The sequence below is a fragment of the Bidens hawaiensis genome, unplaced genomic scaffold, assembly GCF_021521415.1.
Source record: "Bidens hawaiensis isolate Kalapana, Puna unplaced genomic scaffold, B.hawaiensis_p1.1 tig00006387_1, whole genome shotgun sequence".
Classification (NCBI taxonomy): Eukaryota; Viridiplantae; Streptophyta; class Magnoliopsida; order Asterales; family Asteraceae; genus Bidens; species Bidens hawaiensis.
Genome location: NW_027491429.1, coordinates 198,708 through 218,435, shown reverse-complemented (window position 1 = coordinate 218,435; position 19,728 = coordinate 198,708). Strand labels below are relative to the sequence as shown.

Below are 19,728 nucleotides of genomic sequence, written 5' to 3'. Positions count from 1 at the left end.
AATAAAATGTATAAAATGACCAAAATAGGCATAAATAAAAATATAATATTAAATGTATTTATTTTAAAATACTAAAAGCTTATAGATTTTTCTAAACGCTACTAGTAGGAGCTTCAAGCTTTAAGCTTTTTCTCATGGCCTAAAAACTTTAAGCTTCTTCAACCAAACAATGTTTTTAATTGGGTATGAGATTTTTCTTAAAAACTTGAAGCTAGAAGCCCCTTAAAACTGTAAACCAACCATACCCAACATATCCATATGAAATTATTCGAAACATTCCTCAAACCACACCGAAAATCAAATACATATAACAAGCAACACCTATCTTACATGCAATCAAGGAAAGGGTACCAATTATTACAACCAAAGGCTTCTCCAGAAGAACTTATTTGTTTACAAAGGAACAAGAAACAAGCACACAACGAACTTTTTAACGCCACATATTTACTTAATCTTGATATCATCGGACTTACTTTGAATATCATATTAGCTTGGCACTGTGGTTCAAAAACAAATGTTATTATGTTAATACCACTATATATATGTATAATAAGAAATTAATATTAGAGAGAAATCTAGCTAAATGAACTTACTTCATTATTTGAAGAATAAGTATGATTCAGGCTTCGCTTAAATAAGCACGCCACTTGTCAATAAATGGCAAGTGATCTGGATCCATATTTAAATAAGCATGCCATTTGTCTTGAAGGGGGTCTTGAAGGGTGTTGATTATCTGCTTAGTCTCGCCTAGAAGTTGAGCTGCAGCTTGGACACTTGCCTCTCTTTTCTCTATCACACTAGTGTGGCATTTCATTGCTATGACTTGAGGTAGGTTGGTGAGACATGCGGCCATTATGTCAGCTATCCTTGATGATAGTTCCGCAAATAATTTCTTGTGGATTTCCTTGTCATCAATAATTGTTTCAGTGATACGAGACATCGAGTTGGCACAAATAGAAATGTATTTGGAATAATCATTCGAGCATTCATTGTCTGTACTTCTCACCACTTCGTTGATCTTGTCCTTAGATTTTTACAAGAACAATTGAACAATTTGAGGTGTTGTATTCCCTTGAAAACTAATATCTTTCAGCTTAATTCCTAACCATTTGTGGCAGAAATCAACCTCTTCCCACAAGGTTTTAGCAGCCTTATGAATGCTTTCATAGTCATCTGTAGCATTGAGGTTTTATTCTACAAGTGTAATGTATTCAAGACCTTCACTCACACTTTTCAACAAGCTTATAACTTCCTCCTTTTTGATGTTAGGAAGAGTAACTGCAATGGTTGTTAAGTTTACCACTGGCAAGCTCCAGCAATCCCGATATTCTCCCTTTGATGGTGAACAAATGACATGATGATCATAGTTGTCAAATTTTTTAACTCCTTGGAAACCTATTGTAGACTTTTGTTTAATTAAGTTTATGAGATTGTACGGTTGTTTCTTTTCACTATTTTGGATCAATCGGTTCAAAGATTTTAAAAGGCCTTCCAGTGTTCTCTCAGCAAGCTCCACTTCATCTTCAAGTTGCAAAACATATGAGCTTTGTTCCAAGTTTTCAGTTCTTTTTCACGATGAACTAAACATGATCTGTAATAACCACTTCAAACAACGCAAACAATAAAAGAGATACATCAAAGCGAAAAACGGGACCAATGCTATTATCTTGCATACTACAACAACTCCCTCTTGAAACTTTATACATAAGTTGAGGATTAGGCTTTTCATATTCTTAATAATCGCTTTGAGTTTGCGGCTACGAAATGGGAATCGTATAGTACCATGTTTCCAATCATATAACCTTTGAGTCCAGTAACTCTCAACCTTAAAGACCTTAATATGGTTCAAAATGCTTTTGTTGGACACCTTAAAGCTTAAGGTTGCACAACATCTAGAAATTGGTGCAATTGTACCAAGTACGACGCCAAGAAACTGTACTATGAAAATTAGTAAGGTTGACCACTTATAATCCGAATCATAGTCCTTTCTTAACATACCTGAAATTGTCCAACACATAGTAAGAGTGTGCAAGATCATGGTTAAAGCACATATAACCCCAAAAGTAGTGGTTGTTAAAACAATGTTTGGAAAGGATTGGGATCAGCAAGATTGGTGGACAATCACATCATATCCCTGTAATTCAGCAGAGCAAATATCCGGTTTCCGTTTCTCAATAATTCACAACCATCTATATAGTTTTTTCCTTTTTTGGGTTCATAGGAGCTGTGTATAAATTGGTGATTGTTTCCTCATTGTAAAACACAACTTTTGAATAACAATTCTCAATCAATTCTCTCTGAATATCATGGTATCAAAGCAGGATTGCTCATCATATACCCGTTAATTTCCAGCCTCGTCTCTGATAAATCCAAAAACGAGTCATCATGTCCGGAGACGGCAACTCAGGCTCGGATTTATCACTACAGCTTGCCAGTTTGTTACAAAATAGCCTCAATACCCAGCCTCAAAATCCAAAGCTTTTTGATAACCTCCAAATCAACCTCAAGCTCAACAGCCAGAACTACGGGCTATGGACCCGGATGATCCGAGTCGCTATAGGCGGAAGATCAAAAACTCTGTTATCACATCTGACCTCAGATCCACCTGATCAAAGCGATGAAAAATATGATAAATGGGAACAAGAAGACCTAATCATGGCTCATCCAAAACATTGAACCAGTACTCGCAGGCAACCTAACCGAGTACCCCACCGCAAAAACTTTGTGGGACGCTCTGGTGGTTACCTACAACAGTGGAAGAGACAAGTTGCAAACCTTCAACCTTCATGTGAAGGCGAGCAAAATAACAGTTCTCTTGAAGATTTCTGGATCGCGTTACAGGGGGTATGGGGAGGAATCGATCCAAACCCCATGAAATGCCCAGAAGATATAAAAACATACTCAAAAATCAGGTCAGAACAAAAGCTCTTTCAATTCTTAAACGCCCTAGACCGGAGATATGAACCTACTAAAAGGAAAATACTCCGGCAGAAGCAGCATACGCCGCTGTTCGGCATTGCGGCGGGGTTGGTTGCCACCGAAACAGAAGGGTTAGGGCTCATAACCAAAGGGAACCGCCGGGGTGAAGGGATAAGAGAAAGTGGGGAGGATATGTTTTCGATGTGCACAGGTACAAGGGATAAGAGAGAAGGTGTCTCAAAACCCTTCACTTATCCCTCACATAATTACATTTCCACCGAAAACACAACCTTCATTTCTTTTATAGAGAAATGTTTTAAAAATTGCAAAAAAGAACCTAACATTAATGGTTATGCAAACATGCCTCAAAATTATAATATGATACCCGAACAATCATGGATATTTGATTGTGGAGCTACGGACACCATGACTTATGATTCAACAGATTTTGTCACATCGACAAACCCTACAAAATCATTTATAAACACGGCAAATGGGGAAAAAATGAGTGTCCAAAGCGGGGGAACTATTGAGATTTCACCAACACTTAAGCTCTCTAATTGTCTTTATGTTCCTGCCTTATCACATAAGCTCCTTTCGATAAGCCATGTAACAAAGGAGTTGAATTGCTCGGTTCTCATGCAACCCACATTTTGTATCTTACAGGATATCAGGACGGGAGTGATCATTGGCGTGGCACTGAAAGACATGGGCTGTATTACGTGGATGAAGTGGCTCAAAGTGGTACTGTAATGCTTTCCCATGGAACAGCAGAGCGTGAAGCCTGGCTATGGCATAGGAGATTGGGTCATCCATCCACTGGTTATTTGCATGCTTTATTTCCTAAGTTATTTCCTTCAAATTGTAAGTCACATTGTGAAACTTGCGTATTAGCCAAGAGTCATCGAAAAACATTTAAACCAAATAATACAAGGGCCGACTTACCCTTTTCATTGATTCATTCAGATGTATGTGGTCCTGCCCCAATTATTGGGGGACAGAACTTTCGTTTTTTTGTGATATTTGTGGATGATTGCACGCGCATGACCTGGGTGTATTTGTTAAAAAATAAATCCGAAGTTCTTGATAAATTTATCATCTTTTACACCATGGTCCAAACCCAGTTTAAAAAAAATATTCAGATCTTTAGATCTGATAACGGAGGAGAATTTGTTAACTCTGAGATGAAATTGTTTTTTCAAACAAAAGGGATCATCCATCAAACCACTTGTCCCTATACTCCAGAACAAAATGGGGTTGCGGAGAGAAAAAACCGCATCCTATTAGAAATAACTCGGGCTCTTTTGATAGAATCCCAAACTCCAAAAATTTTTTTGCCCGACGCCCTTGCCACCGCTGCATATCTTATTAACCGACTTCCAACTCAAATTCTAAAAACAAAAACTCCATTGCAAGTCCTTACAGAATACACCAAACCTCCGTCCATTCTTACTCTTGAGCCCCGAATCTTTGGGTGCAGTGTCTTTGTTCACATACCAAAATCCAACAGAGATAAACTTGATCCGTGTGCTGAGAAATGTGTCTTTGTTGGATATGGAATAACTCAAAAAGGATATCGATGCTACAATCCAAAAACCCAACACATGTTCACTACTATGAACTGTGATTTCCTTGAAACCAAGTACTATTTTGCCACCCAAAACAGTGGTCAGGGGGAGAGAGAATGTCTAGACACACTGGGGTCGTTGAGGTATGCTACATATGAGGAAGGAAAGAGTCAAAGTACCACACAGCCTGGAGAAAATATCAGTGCCCCCCAAGGAGCGTCTCCCAACCTGATACCCGAGGTAAGTACTCACTCTTCTATGGAAACCACTAATGATGCACCGAGACAGGGAGAGAATGAAGCACCGAGACAGGGGGAGAATGAACAAGAGGAGGTTGTTGCTCAAGAAGATGTATCAGCAGAGCAAATTGAACAGGTGCAAGAACCAGAAAATCTTCCCACACAAGAAGACACGACTGCTAGATATGTAATACCACCTAAAGCAAATAGAGGTGTTCCACCAAAAAGGTATTCTCCTGAAAAGAAGTCCAGAGAATGTAGATATCCGATGGCTAACATAGCCAAAGGAAAGCTATCTCAGGAAGCAGAGGCGTTTACTTCATCTCTATACTCTAAGGAAATCCCTACTAATGTAGTACAAGCCTCGAAATCAAAACAGTGGAAATATGCAATGGAAGAAGAAATGAAAGCTCTAATAAAAAATAATACATGGGAAAAATGTGTTTTGCCTTCGGGAAAGAAAACTGTTGCGTGCAGATGGGTCTTCACAATTAAATACAAGCCGGATGGATCGATCGAAAGATACAAAGCAAGATTAGTAGCTAAAGGCTATACACAAACATATGGAATAGATTATTCTGAAACTTTTTCTCCTGTTGCAAAGATAAATACAATTAGGGTTCTTTTCTCCATTGCAGCAAATAAAGGATCGCCCCTACACCAATTTGATGTAAAAAATGCTTTTTTACACGGGGAACTGAAGGAAGAAGTCTATATGGAAGCTCCACATGGTTTCTCCGACCAGTTTGGAGAAAAGGAAGTATGTCTTCTCAAGAAATCCCTTTATGGATTAAAACAGTCTCCCAGAGCGTGGTTTGGTAGGTTCACCTTAGCTATGAAGAATTATGGATTCGTGCAAAGAAACTCAGACCATACTTTGTTTCTCAAACGTAGAGGTAACCTCATAACATGCCTTATAATCTACGTTGATGACATGATCATTTCGGGAAATGATGAAGAGGAAATAACGAAGCTGAAGAAGAACTTGTTCACAGAATTTGAAATGAAAGACCTAGGGAGACTTAAATACTTCCTTGGTATTGAAGTTCTAAGATCCAAACAAGGGATCTTCATGCACCAGAAAAAGTATGTCCTCGATTTACTAGCAGAAATTGGTATGGTCGACTGCAAACCAACAGACACTCCAATGATTGTAAATCAGAAGCTCTACATGGAGGAAAAAGCAGACTTAGCTGATAAAGAAAGATACCAACGAATGGTAGGAAAACTGATATACCTCTCACACACCCGACCTGATATAGCATACGCTGTGGGGGTGGTAAGTCAGTTTATGCATCAACCTCAAAAGATTCACATGGAAGCAGTCTTAAGAATTATAAAATACCTCAAGGGAATGGCAGGGCATGGAGTCTTATTCAAACCAAATGGGCGTCTAGAAACTCAGTTATATATAGATGCAGATTGGGCAGGAGATAAAGGCGACCGAAAATCCACGTCAGGTTACTTTACCTTAGTCGGTGGAAATCTTGTTACATGGAGAAGCAAGAAACAAAAAGTTGTGGCCCTTTCAAGTGCAGAAGCTGAATTTCGAGGAATTGCTAGAGGGGTAACTGAAATTTTGTGGATACGAAGACTCCTAACAGAAATAGGATATCCACCACAAGAAACTAGCAAGGTCATGAGTGATAATAAAGCTGCTATTCAGATTTCAGAGAATCCAGTACATCATGATCGAACAAAACACATAGAAGTAGATTGACACTTCATCAAAGAAATGCTAGAAGCTAAAGTTATCACACTTCCATTTGTTCGGTCAGAAGACCAACTTGCTGATATTCTAACCAAAGCTGTTAATGAGGGGTCCTACGTAAGTGTCTGAGCAAGTTGAATTTTGGAAATCCCACTATTCAACTTGAGGGGGAGTGTTAAAACAATGTTTGGAAAGGATTGGGATCAGCAAGATTGGTGGACAATCACATCATATCCCTGTAATTTAGCAGAGCAAATATCCGGTTTCCGTTTCTCAATAATTCACAACCATCTATATAGTTTTTTCCTTTTTTGGGTTCATAGGAGCTGTGTATAAATTGGTGATTGTTTCCTCATTGTAAAACACAACTTTTGAATAACAATTCTCAATCAATTCTCTCTGAATATCAGTGGTCGTGGCAAAGCAAGCTACGATGAATTGGGGGTTGCCACTTCCTGCCATGATCCAGTGGTTGCTCACATGCTTCTCGGCCATAAAACAATTTCCGATTGATTGTTGAACTTCGTTTGAAGACATTTTATGACCTCTTTGGTATTTGGATTCTATAATCTGTTAGGATTTTAGAATCGCTAAAGATGAACATACATGATTTATCAACAACACGAGTAACAAAGTCACGTAAATTGTGGCTATTGTGGCATTGCGAAGTTTCGTTTTGCCAATAAATTCATAGAAGTCATTTCGTTTATTGGGCCTGATATATACAGGACCAGTCGTGTATTCTTGAAAGGATACAGCACCTGTTTGTATTTGAATGCAAACATTGACCACCAAGGTGATCACCAGAACACCCAAAGCTATGATGTTTGTCAAAAGTTCATTGTTGTCCATGGTTGCTAAACAAGGCAAAAAATTAGCCATCATGGTGCACATAAAGGCCATGCTTCCGAGCTTTGCTGCTTGGTCCACAACACCAGGCATCAAACCAGTTAGATCCACATGGCAACTTCATTGCAACAGCTATCACAGTGAGAGAAGCAGCATTAATAGTAAAGTATTTACATGGAAACCATAACCGCCTGCTTCTTAAACCATGTAATAAATCAGCCACCATTGCAACAAGGCAACACAGAGATGCTAAAGCGATATACATCCCAATCCATAACATTGGCTCGTTGTAACGGTTTTCCAGATCCAATAGGTACACAGACTTTGCGTAACCTAAAAACGAATGTATAATATCGGACGTAATATTAGGATTATTATCATACTTAATAGCGATTAGCTCATTTATAAGTTTGAGGTAATCTTTCTGTTGAGTTTTGACCCATTAAAGAAGATGGTGTATTTGAGAGACTTGACTCTAAGTTCTATTTCAAACCATATAGATAGAAACAACAAATAAACAAGGATTTCCAAACGATAATTAGTTAAGTAGTGGAAAACATGAATCATGCTTTAAAAGTTGCATGAATATGACAAATCAAATTGCAGCCACTACTAGCAAAAGCAAGTAACTTTATGTTCATCTTTAATAATTTACGTCCGATTAATTGGGCCACATGACCCACATGTCAAACTTTATTTTGGTATTATTAAATTTAAAGTTGCAACGTGAAAAATACTTATAAAAGCATTTCCCACGCATAAGGCCATGTGTAATGCTCTCACACGGGGCATGAGTGCCTTAGCCACCTCGGACTACCGGCACGTATGGTGGGCGTGCCTCGTGTGGGTGAAGAGACAAGGTGTGGAGTTTTTGAACGTTGGGCCTGAGATTCTAGGTAAAAAGAGCCGTTAAAAACATTGAAAATTTTAATCTAACTCTATAAATACCAAGCAACCATTTATTCTTTCACAAATTTTACATTCTTCATTCAAAATCACTCTAACCACTCTCCAATTTCTTTTTTTCTTTCTTTTGTTCTAAATTTGCCGGATTCATACAAGAGATGAGATGTGCCTTTGTGCGGTTCAAGCCACGGTCCAAGTTATAGTTCATCATGCTGAAAGTTCATGACCGCTTACAAGATAATCTCATGTGTGATGCAGTTAAAATGCCATTTTCGCATGAGCTGCTAACTATTCTTATAAATAACAATGTTTTAAAACCGGACCAGAGATTGAACCGGGTTAAAGTTTAATATATACGATCTATGATCTTGTGGCATAGCGGTATGATGTTTGTCCCCTAAAAATGAGGTGGTGGGTTCAAAATTTTTAAGTGTAAAGTTTAAAATTAAACATGGATTGTGTGTCCATTTGTTTCATATTAACTGCATAAACGCACATTCACGAATAAACAAACGAATTCGAATCAAATCAAATCGATTTTGTCGAATCTATTCCGAATTCGAAGCAAACCTCAAAACTTCAAAATTCGAATAATCCGATTCGAATAGAGTCGAATATTCGAAATTCGATTCGTTGAACACCCCTAGTTTCATATAATATTGAGGTTGACTTGCTTTTACTGTAACACAAAATCACTATCACAACAATCAGAAGATATAGGAACAAAAGTTTTTGATTACAAGAACATAATTAAAAATAGCATATAATTAACCCTTAAGATATATAAATCATGTTTATACCTCGGTCAGTTCAGTTAATGTTCGGTTATGGGACCCCCTTAATCACAACCTTAGCCATAACCATCGATTAATCTCGGCTATCGGTTGATTTGGCTCAGTGGCGGTCCAGTTTATCGTTTAATTTCGGTTAACAGTTAAGGCATGCTAACCCCTACCCATAAGTTGCCGGTGTAATAGCATTTTTGATTTATTACAACCAGTTTTACCCTTATAGCACTGTTAAAAATACTACAACTATTTTGCTAGCACATGGTGTAGAGACAAGAAATTAGTATTCCACTTACAAGCTAGCTAGTCACAAAGGTGAGTTAAAGTTAAAGTACCCAATCATTCAAGTGATTTCGAGAAAGATTGATGTATCTTCGCGTTTTTGTGGGACCTAGAAAACGATTTGACAACGCCCTGATAAAAGTAGCAAGAAAATTTGAATACGCGTTTACACTTGATGGCAATATCGACTACTCGCGTCTATGTGCAGGTCATCAAGCCAGGCCCATTGAGTTTATTAATGACTATTGGTTCATATATAAGAAACACAAATAGAGTGAGTTTGGTATAACAGTTAATACAGTTACAACTTCTCTTTAAATGGAATGCCGTGTCGGCTATTTACGTCGAAAGTCGAAACAAGAATCTTCTAATTCACTGGCTGCAATGGGAGGAAATTATGAAGGTCAAAGGATTAACAAAGTAATCTTTGATATATAAGAATTAATGGGTTGTTTAGTTAAATGCACTGTATTGGGCTAGTAAGAAAACCATTAGTTTGTTAAGTTTTTCGGGATGTGCTAATATCCTGGGCCGGTTATCGTTTAAGTGTTTAGCAAGTGTGCATGTAGTGGACCGGATTTTACATCCATTTGTATCCAACCCGTTATAGATCATATTGGGTTGGGCTCCCTAAAAGCCCATTCATTAGGTCGGATTTTAGATCCATATGTATCCAACCCGTTATAGATCATATTGGGTTGGGCTCTAAAAGCCCATTCATTAGGTCGGATTTTAGATCCATATGTATCCAACCCATTATAGATCATATTGGGTTGGGCTCCCTAAAAGCCCATTCATTAGGTCGGATTTTAGATCCATATAGATCATATTGGGTTGGGCTCCCTAAAAGCCCATTCATTAGGTCGGATTATAGATCCATATGCATGGCCGCATTATAGATTATATTGGGCTCGGCTCCTTAAAAGCCAATTTTGAGGTCGGATTTTAGATCGATCCATAAGTATAGGGCCCATTATAGATCATACGTCTATTTCAACTTTCATACTAAGCTAGAGAATTACGAAAACAAAATGATATTAAAATTAAGCTTCAAATCCAGAAATGAACACTTGGAAAGCGAAACATTAACAACTAATTAAAAATTAACAAGCTGTAAGTTTGATGTTTACCAAGCTACAAGTATTATCTCCATGTAGTTAGCCTCGAGTTCAACCAAAAGTTGGACATATTTTTTTGTTGAGTTGCAATCTAAACTATGTTCCTAGCTCCTAGGGAATGAAACTGATGATGTGATCGAGATATTCGAAGTTGAGATAATAATATCCTCGTATGCACCAACAAAACGACGTTATTATTAGTTTTTGGTGTTATATTTACGCGTAAAATGAATTTGTTGATTGATAACTATTTTACATGTAACTAATCTAAAGTTTAATGACATAGCTTCATCTTAAGAATGGAAACTTGGTAATTGAAATATTAAAAAAAAAGTGTTAAGCATGATACGGTTCCATTTAAAACTTGGTAATTTGAGTCTAAGTAATCTTATATAAAACCTTAATTATCGTTTAATGGATTTATTTTCTTTAAATTATTGAATCATGTCTTAAATGCATGGTCTATGGATATGTCACAATTGACGAATTATGAAAATGGTCCCATGGATTTATGTCTCATTTTCAAAAATGATCTATATGGTTAATGTCACAACTAACAAGTTGTGAAAATGGTTCCATGGATATATCTCATTTAATTTCCAAATCAACCTACCTACGCCGCACGCCTCAACGATTGAAAGATTAATGACGATTTGACCAAACCATAATGGTTATTTTTAATCATAAAAAAAACCAAAATAGAGTTAATTACGGTTTTCTTCGACACACATTATACATGAAAATCAAAAAATCATGATACATTTGTGTTTGAGTTTTAGGTCTCCGTTTGTTCTTTGATAACTCATGTGATCCGGGGAGATGGGAAGACAACAAAACCATAAGAAAACATACAAAGCTGTTGCAGTATCTTGAATAGGATTATAGGAGAAAAGGATAAACCGCTAAGTTAAAAAGAAGCGTACGTGATAAAGAGCAGTGCCGGCTCTTGGGTTGGGCAACCCGGGCGACCGGCCGAGGCACTAATTTTTTGAGGGCACAAAATTTTTTTATATATACATTAATACATATATTTTTATGTATATATATATATTTTTATATAAAATAGGTACAAATCTCAATCATTTTATTAGATATTAGGTCCAATCTTTTTATACCCATAACCCATTTGAGATAATGGGCATGCGGGTCAATTTATTTCATTACTCGTTAGAGCCGATGGACCTTTTTATTTCAGCTCGGCCGAGACATTTAAATTCTCGGAGACGGCTCTGATAAAGAGATTAGTTAAAGTTTTAGTTTAAATAAATAAGAGTCTGAGACCGGTTACTCTCCAACATCCGTTTGTGTACATGTGTTTGTTTGTTTATTGACCTGGCCAACTCAAACATTCAAATACCACACCAATACATATAATGAGAAATGTTTATCTTACAAGGGTAACAATTTTTACAACATACGAATTCGCTAGAGAAACTTATTTTACAAATTAACTAGAAACAAAAATACAACAAACTTTTTTGTGGAGTAAATGGTAGCCCATGAGAACCATATTAGCTTTGCCCTGTGGTTCATAATCAAGTGTTATATATGTATGATAGGAAATCAATACTAGAGAAAAAATCTATCTAAATGAACTTATTTCAATACTTGAGGAACGTATATGATTTAGGGTTGGCTTAAATGAGCACGCCATTTGTCAATAAACGGCAAGTCTCTTTGACCCATATTTGGAACACACCTGGAAGGGTCTTGAAGAGTTTTGATTATCTCCTTAGTCTCACCTAGAAGTCGGGCTGCAGCTTTGACACTTGCCTCTCTTTTCTCTATCACACTAGTATGGGCTTGCATTGGGATGACTTGGGGTAGGTTGGTGAGACATGCAGCCATGATGTCAGCAATCCTTGACGACAATTCGTCAAAGAGTTTCTCATGGCTTTCGTTGCCATTGATAATGGTTTGAGCAATACGAGACATTGAATTGGCACAAATAAATATGTGTGATGAATGGCTTTCTTGGCATTCATTATCTGCACTCTGTAACTCTTGGTTGATCTTGTCTTTAGCCTTTTTCAAGATAAATTGAACAACTTGTGGTGTTGTATTCCCTTGAGAAGCTATATATTGTCAACATGATTTCTAACCATTTGTGGCAAAAATCAACCTCTTGCCACAATTTTTTAGCAGCTTTATGAAGCCTTTCATAGTCTTTAGTAGCATTGAGGTTTTCTTCTATAAGCGTGATGTATTTAATACCTTCCCTCACACTTTCCAACAATCTTTTAAGTTCCCCCTTTTTTATGTTAGGAAGAGTAATCGCAATGGTTGTTAAGGTTACCACTGCTAGGCTCCAGCAATCCGGCTGATAATTATTGTCATACAACTTTCTAACCCCCTGCAAATCTTTACTTGATCTTTCAGTAATTAGCTTCATAAGATTTTTGGGCTGTTTCTTTTCACTCTTTTTGATCAATTGGTTAAAAGCTTTTGAAAGACGTTTCGGTATTCTCTCAGCAAGCTCGTTTTCATCTTCGAGTTGCAAAACAAAGTTGTGCTGTTTTGAGTTTTTGGTCGTTTTCACCGATGAACCAAACACGGCCTTGAATGACCACTTCAAACAACGAACAACTATTGATAGCACAAAAAAGATCAATGCTATTATCTTGCATACTACCACAACTCCCACCTGAAGTATATTATGCAAATGTTGAGAGCTTGATTTCTCAAATTCTTGATGACCACCTTGGGTTTGTGGCTTCGAAATGGGAGTGAAATACAACCATCTTTCTAGTCATATAACTTCATAGTCCAGTATTTCTCTACTTTATAGACCTTAAAATGGTTAGAAATGCTTCTAAATGACATCTTAAAGCCATGATCTAGTAGTTGCTTACATGTTGTTGTAGCTTCTCAACTGCAAATCGATCAATTGATTTTGAAGTTGCTTTGTGTTGTTTTTGGTATTTTGATTCTATAATTTGTTTTGAGCCTAGAATCGCCAGAGATGAACGTACATATATTATCAACAACATGAGTAACATAGCCACATAAATTATCGCTACTGTGGTATAGAGCAAATATGAGAAGACCGTTAACTCGCCAGGGTTAACAGCTCCTTTATTAATGGCATCTTTACTATACTCGTCATTGGGAATTATCCCAACAACACCACTATGTATTTGGATGCAAACATTGACCACCAAGGTGATTACCAGAACACCGAAAGCTGTGATGTTTGTCAAAAGCTCAGTGTTGCCCATTGTTGCTAAGCAAGGCAAGAAATTAGCCATCATGGTACACATGAAGGCCATGCTTCCGAGCTTTGTGGCTTGGTCCACATCGCCGGGCATGTTACCATTTAGATCCACAGGCAACTTCATTGCAACAACTATCACAGTGAGAGAAAAAGCATTAATAGAAAAGTACTTACATGGAAACCATGGCTTTTTTCTTCTTAAGCCATGCAATAAGTCAACCACCATTGCAAGGATGCAATAGAGAGATGCTACCGCGATGTACATCCCAATCACTATCATTGGTTCGCTGTACTTGTTCTCCGGATCTAATTTATATATGTACTCCTCGTAACTCTCCAACTCTGTTATATTAGCTTGAGAAGTATTGGTAAACGATAGATGACACATAAGATCGTGATAAACTACCGTTTTGTTGAAAGCCTTGTTGTTGAAATCCGTATAATTGTTGCAAGTCTTCATTTCCTTGTGAATATTATCCGTGTTCATGGCTCCCCGGAAAACAAAACTGATGATTTGATTATTGAAGTTGGGAATTGTTTTAGAAAGGCTTGATTGTGTTGTGTTGTGTGTAGTGTTTTAGACCATGTATATATACAGACATATAAACTAGGAAAGGGTACCAATTATTACAATCAAGGACTTCGCCAAAAGAACTTACTATATAACTTTACAAAGGAACAAGAAAGCAACACACAACGTACTTTTTAACGCCGAATATTAATTCAATCTCAATGATGTCATCGGATTTACTTTGAATATCATATTTGCTTGGCACTATAGTTCAAAATCAAATGTTAATACCATTAAAAATATGTGTGTGTAATAGGAAATCAATTTAGAAGGAAATCTAGTTAAATGAACTTAGTTCATTATTTCAGAACGAGTATGATTCAGGCTTCGCTTAAATAAGTTACGAAGGTCGAAGGATTAACAAAGTTGGAAAAGTCAAAACTGGGGCTTGCTGACCTTTCTGGTCAAAGTCATAGCTGATGCTGATATTCTATCTCAAAATAGTAAATTCGGAAGCTTCAAAATGATCACAACTTGCTTCGGTTTTTCGGTGCGGATAGATGTGGATAATGATATATGGGGATGTTTTTAAAAATCTTTAAAAGTTAGGGGTAGATTATTTTTTTTCTTTCTGATTGTAATTTTGTGCTAAAAGTAATAAAACTTTTGGAATGTGAATCTTGGTCTGGTTATGGTTCAAGAAGTGTGTAGGTAGTGGGCTGGATGTTAGATACATTATACATATATATAGGGCCCATTCAAGATCATAGTTGGGTGGGCTCATAAAAAGCCCAATGATTAGTTCGGTTTTTAGATCCGTATGTATAGGATAAGGTCCATTATAGATCATACAGCCATTTCAACTTTCAAGGTAAGCTAAAAAAAAATTAATCAAAAAATTAAGCTTTAAAGTTTAAAACAAGATATTAACAACTAATTAGATATCAACAAGCTGTAAGTTTGAAGTTTACCTAGCTAAAAGTATTATCTCCATGTAGTTAGCCACGAGTTCCTCCTAAAGTTGAATATAATCTTTTGTTGTGTTACAATCCAAACTTTGTTCCTAGCTCCCAGGGAAAGAAATTGATGATTTGGTCGAGACATTAGAAGTTAAGATATAATATTTTCGTATGCATCAACAAAACGACATTATTATAAGTTTTTGGTGTTATATTTACATGAAATATGCATTTATGGATTAATAATTATTTTACACGTAATTAAGCTAGTTTGATGACATTGCTTCATTTTAAGACTGAAAACTTGGTAATTAAAATTTTATAAAAAAATGGTGTTAAGCATGATATGGTTCCATTTAAAGTGAAGGGGTAGTGGTGGTTTTGTAAAGGAAATAGGCAATTTGGTCGATTCAATTGATGTTCGGTTATGGATATATAGTATCGTTCATCGTAGATTCGTGGTGTTTTATTTGGATTTAAAAGTAGGTAACTTTGAGTGTAAGTAGTTTTATGTAAATCCTTATTATCGTTTCATGTTTTTTTTTAAATATTATTGAAATATGTCTTAAAATGAATGATAGTCGAGACGCATTGCGAAAGTGGTCCCCAACTCACAAGTTGAGACAATTTTGGTTTTTTCACTCCTCTCTATATCACATTATCAGGAATAAAAAACAAGACAAAGATGTAAAATTAATCTCTCATGCAATTAAACTAGAAAACAATGACATGTTTCCGAACTTGACAGAAAAGGAAGACAACGATATATGGCTAATATATACACAGAACGAGGACCAAAGAATGATCTATTGATGTGTTGCTCGTGCAACGGATCTTCCATCAGCAGATTAGTTACTGAAGTTCTTGCTGTACACTTTTTTTTAAAGTGTTTGGAACTACCCCCAAGTTCTTGCGATATACTTAAAAAGAAATGATCAAGATAAAGAGATTGGTTAAAGATTTAGATTAAAATTTTTAGTTTAAAAGAAAAAAGAGTCGAAGACTGGTTAGTCTCCAAAATCCGTTTGTGTACATGTGTTTGTTTGTTTGTTTATCGACCTGACCAACTAAAACATTCATCATACCACACCAATAATCAAATACATATAATGAGAAATGTATATCTTACATGGGTAACAATTTTGACAACAAACGGCTTCGCTAGAGGAACTTATTTTACAAATTAACTAGAAAGCAAGATACAACAAACTTGTTTGAGGAGTAAATGGTGACCCGTGAGAATCGTATTAGCTTCATCCTGTGGTTTATAATCAAGTGTTATATATGCATAATAGGAAATCAATATTAGAGAAAAAATATAGCAAAACGAACTTACTTTAATGCTTGAGGAAGAAATATGATTCAGGGTTCTCTTAAATGAGCATGCCATTTGTTGATAAACCGCAAGTCTTCTCGATCCATACTTGGAACATGCCTGGAAGGGCCTTGAAGGATTTTGATTATCTCCTTAGTCTCACCTAGAAGTTGGGCTGCAGCTTTGACACTTGCTTCTCTTTCCTCTATCACACTAGTATGGGCTTTCATTGCTATGACTTGGGGTAGGTTGGTAAGACATGCAGCCATGATGTCAGCGATCCTTGATGATAATTCGTCAAAGTTGTGGCTTTCCTTGTCGCCGCTAATGGTTTGAGTGATACGATACATTGAGTTGACACAAATAGATCTGTGTGTCCTCCCTTCCCCTTCCTTGATCTTGCTTTTAGCATTTTCAAAGAACAATTGAACAATTTGCAGTGTTGTATTCCCTTGAGAAGCAATATCTTCCAACCTGATACCTAACCATCTGTGACAGATATCAACTTCTTGCCACAACTTTTCAGCGGCCTTCTGAATGCTTACATAGTCCCTAGGAGCATCGAAGTTTTCTTCCACAACTGTTACATATTCAAGGCCTTCCCTCACACTTTCCAACAAGCTATCAACTTCCACCTTTTCGACGTTAGGAAGAGTAGCAGCAATTGTTGTTAACGTTACCACCGCTAGGCTCCAGCAATCAGGATGATCGTCATTGACATACTTTAGAACTCCGCGAAAATCTTCAGTTGATCTTTCAGTAATTAGCTTTATGAGATTTTTGGGTTGTTTCTCTTCGCTCTTTTTGATCAATTGTTCGAAAGATTTCAAAAAACCTTTCAGTATTCTCTCAGCAAGCTCGTTTTCATTTTCGAGTTGCAAAACAAAGTCGTTTTGTTTCGAGTCTTCGGTCCTTTTCACCGATGAACCAAACACGACCTTGAATAGCAACTTCAAAAAACGAAAACATATTGATACCACAAAAAAGATCAACGCTATTATCTTGCACACTACCACAACTCCCACCTGAAGTATTATGCAAAATTTGACAGCTGGATTTCTCAAATTCGTGATGACCACCTTGAGTGTGTGGCTTCGAAATGGGAGTGAAATACGAGCATCTTTCCAGTCATATAACTTCTGATTCCAGTATTTCTCTACTTTGTAGAACTTAAAATGGTTCGAAATACTTTTGAAAGTCAGCTTATAGCTTAGGAATGAAAAACATCTAATACATGGTGCAATTGTACCAAATATGACTCCCACAAACTGTACCTAGAGAATCGCTGGCATTGAATTCTTGTAATCTGAATCATATTTATCTGTCTTTGGAACTGCCCAAAACATAGTAAGAGTGTGAAAAATAAAGGTGAAAGTACATATTACCCTAGAAGCAGCGGTTGTCGCAAAGCAAGCTTGAATAAATTGGGGGCTGCTACTTCCTGCCATGATCCAGTAGTTGCTCACATGTTGTTGTAGCTTCTCAAATGTTAATTGATCATTTTTAATTGATTTTGAAGTTGTTTCATGTTGTTGTTGGTATTTCGATTCTATAATCAATTTGGATCCTAGAATCGCCAAAGATGAACACACATATATTATCAACAACAAGAGTAACATAGCCACATAAATTATCGCTACTGTGGTATAGAGCAAATCTGAGAAGACCTCTGAGTCTTCAACCTTAGGTTTTCCGTTCTCAATGACCGTTTTAATAGACTTGTTGTTGGGAAGAATTCCAACAACACCGGTATGTATTTGGATGCAAACATTGACCACCAAGGTGATTACGAGAACACCCAAAGCTGTGACGTTTGTCAAAAGCTCAGTGTTGCCCAATGTTGCTAAGCTAGGCAAGAAATTAGCCATCATGGTGCACATAAAGGCCATGCTTCCGAGCTTTGCGGCTTGGTCCACAGGACCAGGCATGTTACCACTTAGATCAACGGGCAACTTCATTGCAACAACTATCACTGTGAGAGAAAAAGCATTAAGGGAAAAGTACTTACACGGAAACCATAGTTGTTTCCTTCTTAGGCGATTCAATAAATCAACCACCATTGCAAGGGTGCAACACAGAGATGCTACAGCGATGTAAAACCCAATCGTTTTCATTGGTTCGCCATAAGTGTCCTCCAGATCTGATTTATATATTGTCTTTTCGTAACTGATCAGCTCAGTTAAATTTTCCCGAGAAGTATTGGTAAACGATAGATGACACATAAGATCGTGATAAACTATCGTTTTGTTGAACGATGTACTGTTGTAAACCGTTGTGCTGCAATTCATCATTTCGGCGGAAGCCATATCTGTTGTGTTCATGGCTCCCCGGAAAACAAAATGATGATTTAATGGTTCAAGTTGGGATTTGTTTTGAGAAAGGCTTGATTGTGTTGTGTTGTGTTGTGTTGCTTGTAGTATTTCAGACCATGTATATATAGGCAACAGTGAAGGATTTAAGATGAATACTAATCAAGGGAAAGTCACTAGAATATGCATGTGGTTGACGAAGACAATTTGCAATTTTAACAGAGTATTAACCAAAATATTTAACAAGAATACATGGTCAAGATGAGTCAACTTAGGACGTAGCACCCCGTTACGTAAGATATTAATTTATGAAACCAGTACGTATTATACTTCAGATAAAAAGTAATATATGGTTTCTGGATGCCTTTGGAGCGGTTTCCATATCAGTATATCATAAGTCATATTTGATATTTCCATGATATCATAAGTCATATTTCCTGTTCCATCTTTCACATGGCCATAATTTTAATATTAAAAACGAAAAGCTAAATTGTTTTATAAATCAAAATAACATAATATAATACAAAAATAACATTCTTAATTAAAAAAATACAAGTCATGCAAAATAATTTTGAAAAAACATATATATTAAATTAAACCACATCGAAATCTTCCAACTCTTTGGGTTGGCGGTAGTTCTAGCACACGAAGTTGTCCCGTTCCCCACTTTCTCTCATTTTCTCTCGGGGGGGGGGGGTCCAATTTTCCGTCGTCGGTGCCGGTTCTCCTGTTGATTTCGGGCACCACTTTGTGTCCTCTTAGAGTAGTTTGTATGTTGATATTGTTACAAGTTTTGATATTGGTTGAGGCCGTCAACAAATCTTAAAGATTGATTCGGGAATGGTGGAGTTGGAATTACTATTGGTTGCATGAAGTTTTGGTATTGGGACGATATTGGTACTTGTTGCGTATATGTCTAGAATTGTTTGGGGGTGGGGTTGTTTTGAAATTGGGAAGGCATTTGAGAAGGCGCATGTAGATTTAATTCAGGTTTACGACTACTATCGGGCCGGCTCTCGATTTCTTCACACCTTTAACTT

General features: G+C 36.9%; 2 protein-coding genes across 2 annotated transcripts; both read right to left on the bottom strand.

Moving 5' to 3' along the window:
* Positions 1-7,311: 7,311 nt before the first annotated feature.
* LOC143632321 (uncharacterized) lies at positions 7,312-14,081 on the bottom strand. Its single transcript, XM_077100872.1, has 4 exons — positions 13,233-14,081; positions 12,503-12,949; positions 12,123-12,405; positions 7,312-7,619 (listed from the first exon to the last, which is right to left on the bottom strand). The coding sequence occupies exons 1-4, from the start codon at positions 14,079-14,081 to the stop codon at positions 7,312-7,314; spliced, it is 1,887 nt and encodes a 628-aa protein (XP_076956987.1).
* A 2,345-nt stretch (positions 14,082-16,426) lies between these two features.
* LOC143632319 (uncharacterized) lies at positions 16,427-18,685 on the bottom strand. Its single transcript, XM_077100871.1, has 4 exons — positions 17,765-18,685; positions 17,629-17,712; positions 17,405-17,548; positions 16,427-17,329 (listed from the first exon to the last, which is right to left on the bottom strand). The coding sequence occupies exons 1-4, from the start codon at positions 18,683-18,685 to the stop codon at positions 16,427-16,429; spliced, it is 2,052 nt and encodes a 683-aa protein (XP_076956986.1).
* Positions 18,686-19,728: the final 1,043 nt, after the last annotated feature.

What these genes read in the sequence shown, in the direction of transcription:
- LOC143632321 (XM_077100872.1), bottom strand. Translation starts at nt 14,081, where the DNA reads ATGAACACGGATAATATTCACAAGGAAATGAAGACTTGCAACAATTAT. An exon ending in TTGAGAAGCTACAACAACAT is followed by an intron (nt 12,950 to 13,232) that starts GTAAGCAACTAC and finishes CGTTGTTTGAAG; the next exon opens with TGGTCATTCAAGGCCGTGTT. An exon ending in AGCTGCAGCCCGACTTCTAG is followed by an intron (nt 7,620 to 12,122) that starts GTGAGACTAAGG and finishes ATTCGTTTTTAG; the next exon opens with GTTACGCAAAGTCTGTGTAC.
- LOC143632319 (XM_077100871.1), bottom strand. Translation starts at nt 18,685, where the DNA reads ATGGCTTCCGCCGAAATGATGAATTGCAGCACAACGGTTTACAACAGT. An exon ending in GTTTGTGGGAGTCATATTTG is followed by an intron (nt 17,549 to 17,628) that starts GTACAATTGCAC and finishes AACCATTTTAAG; the next exon opens with TTCTACAAAGTAGAGAAATA. An exon ending in AATTTTGCATAATACTTCAG is followed by an intron (nt 17,330 to 17,404) that starts GTGGGAGTTGTG and finishes CGTTTTTTGAAG; the next exon opens with TTGCTATTCAAGGTCGTGTT.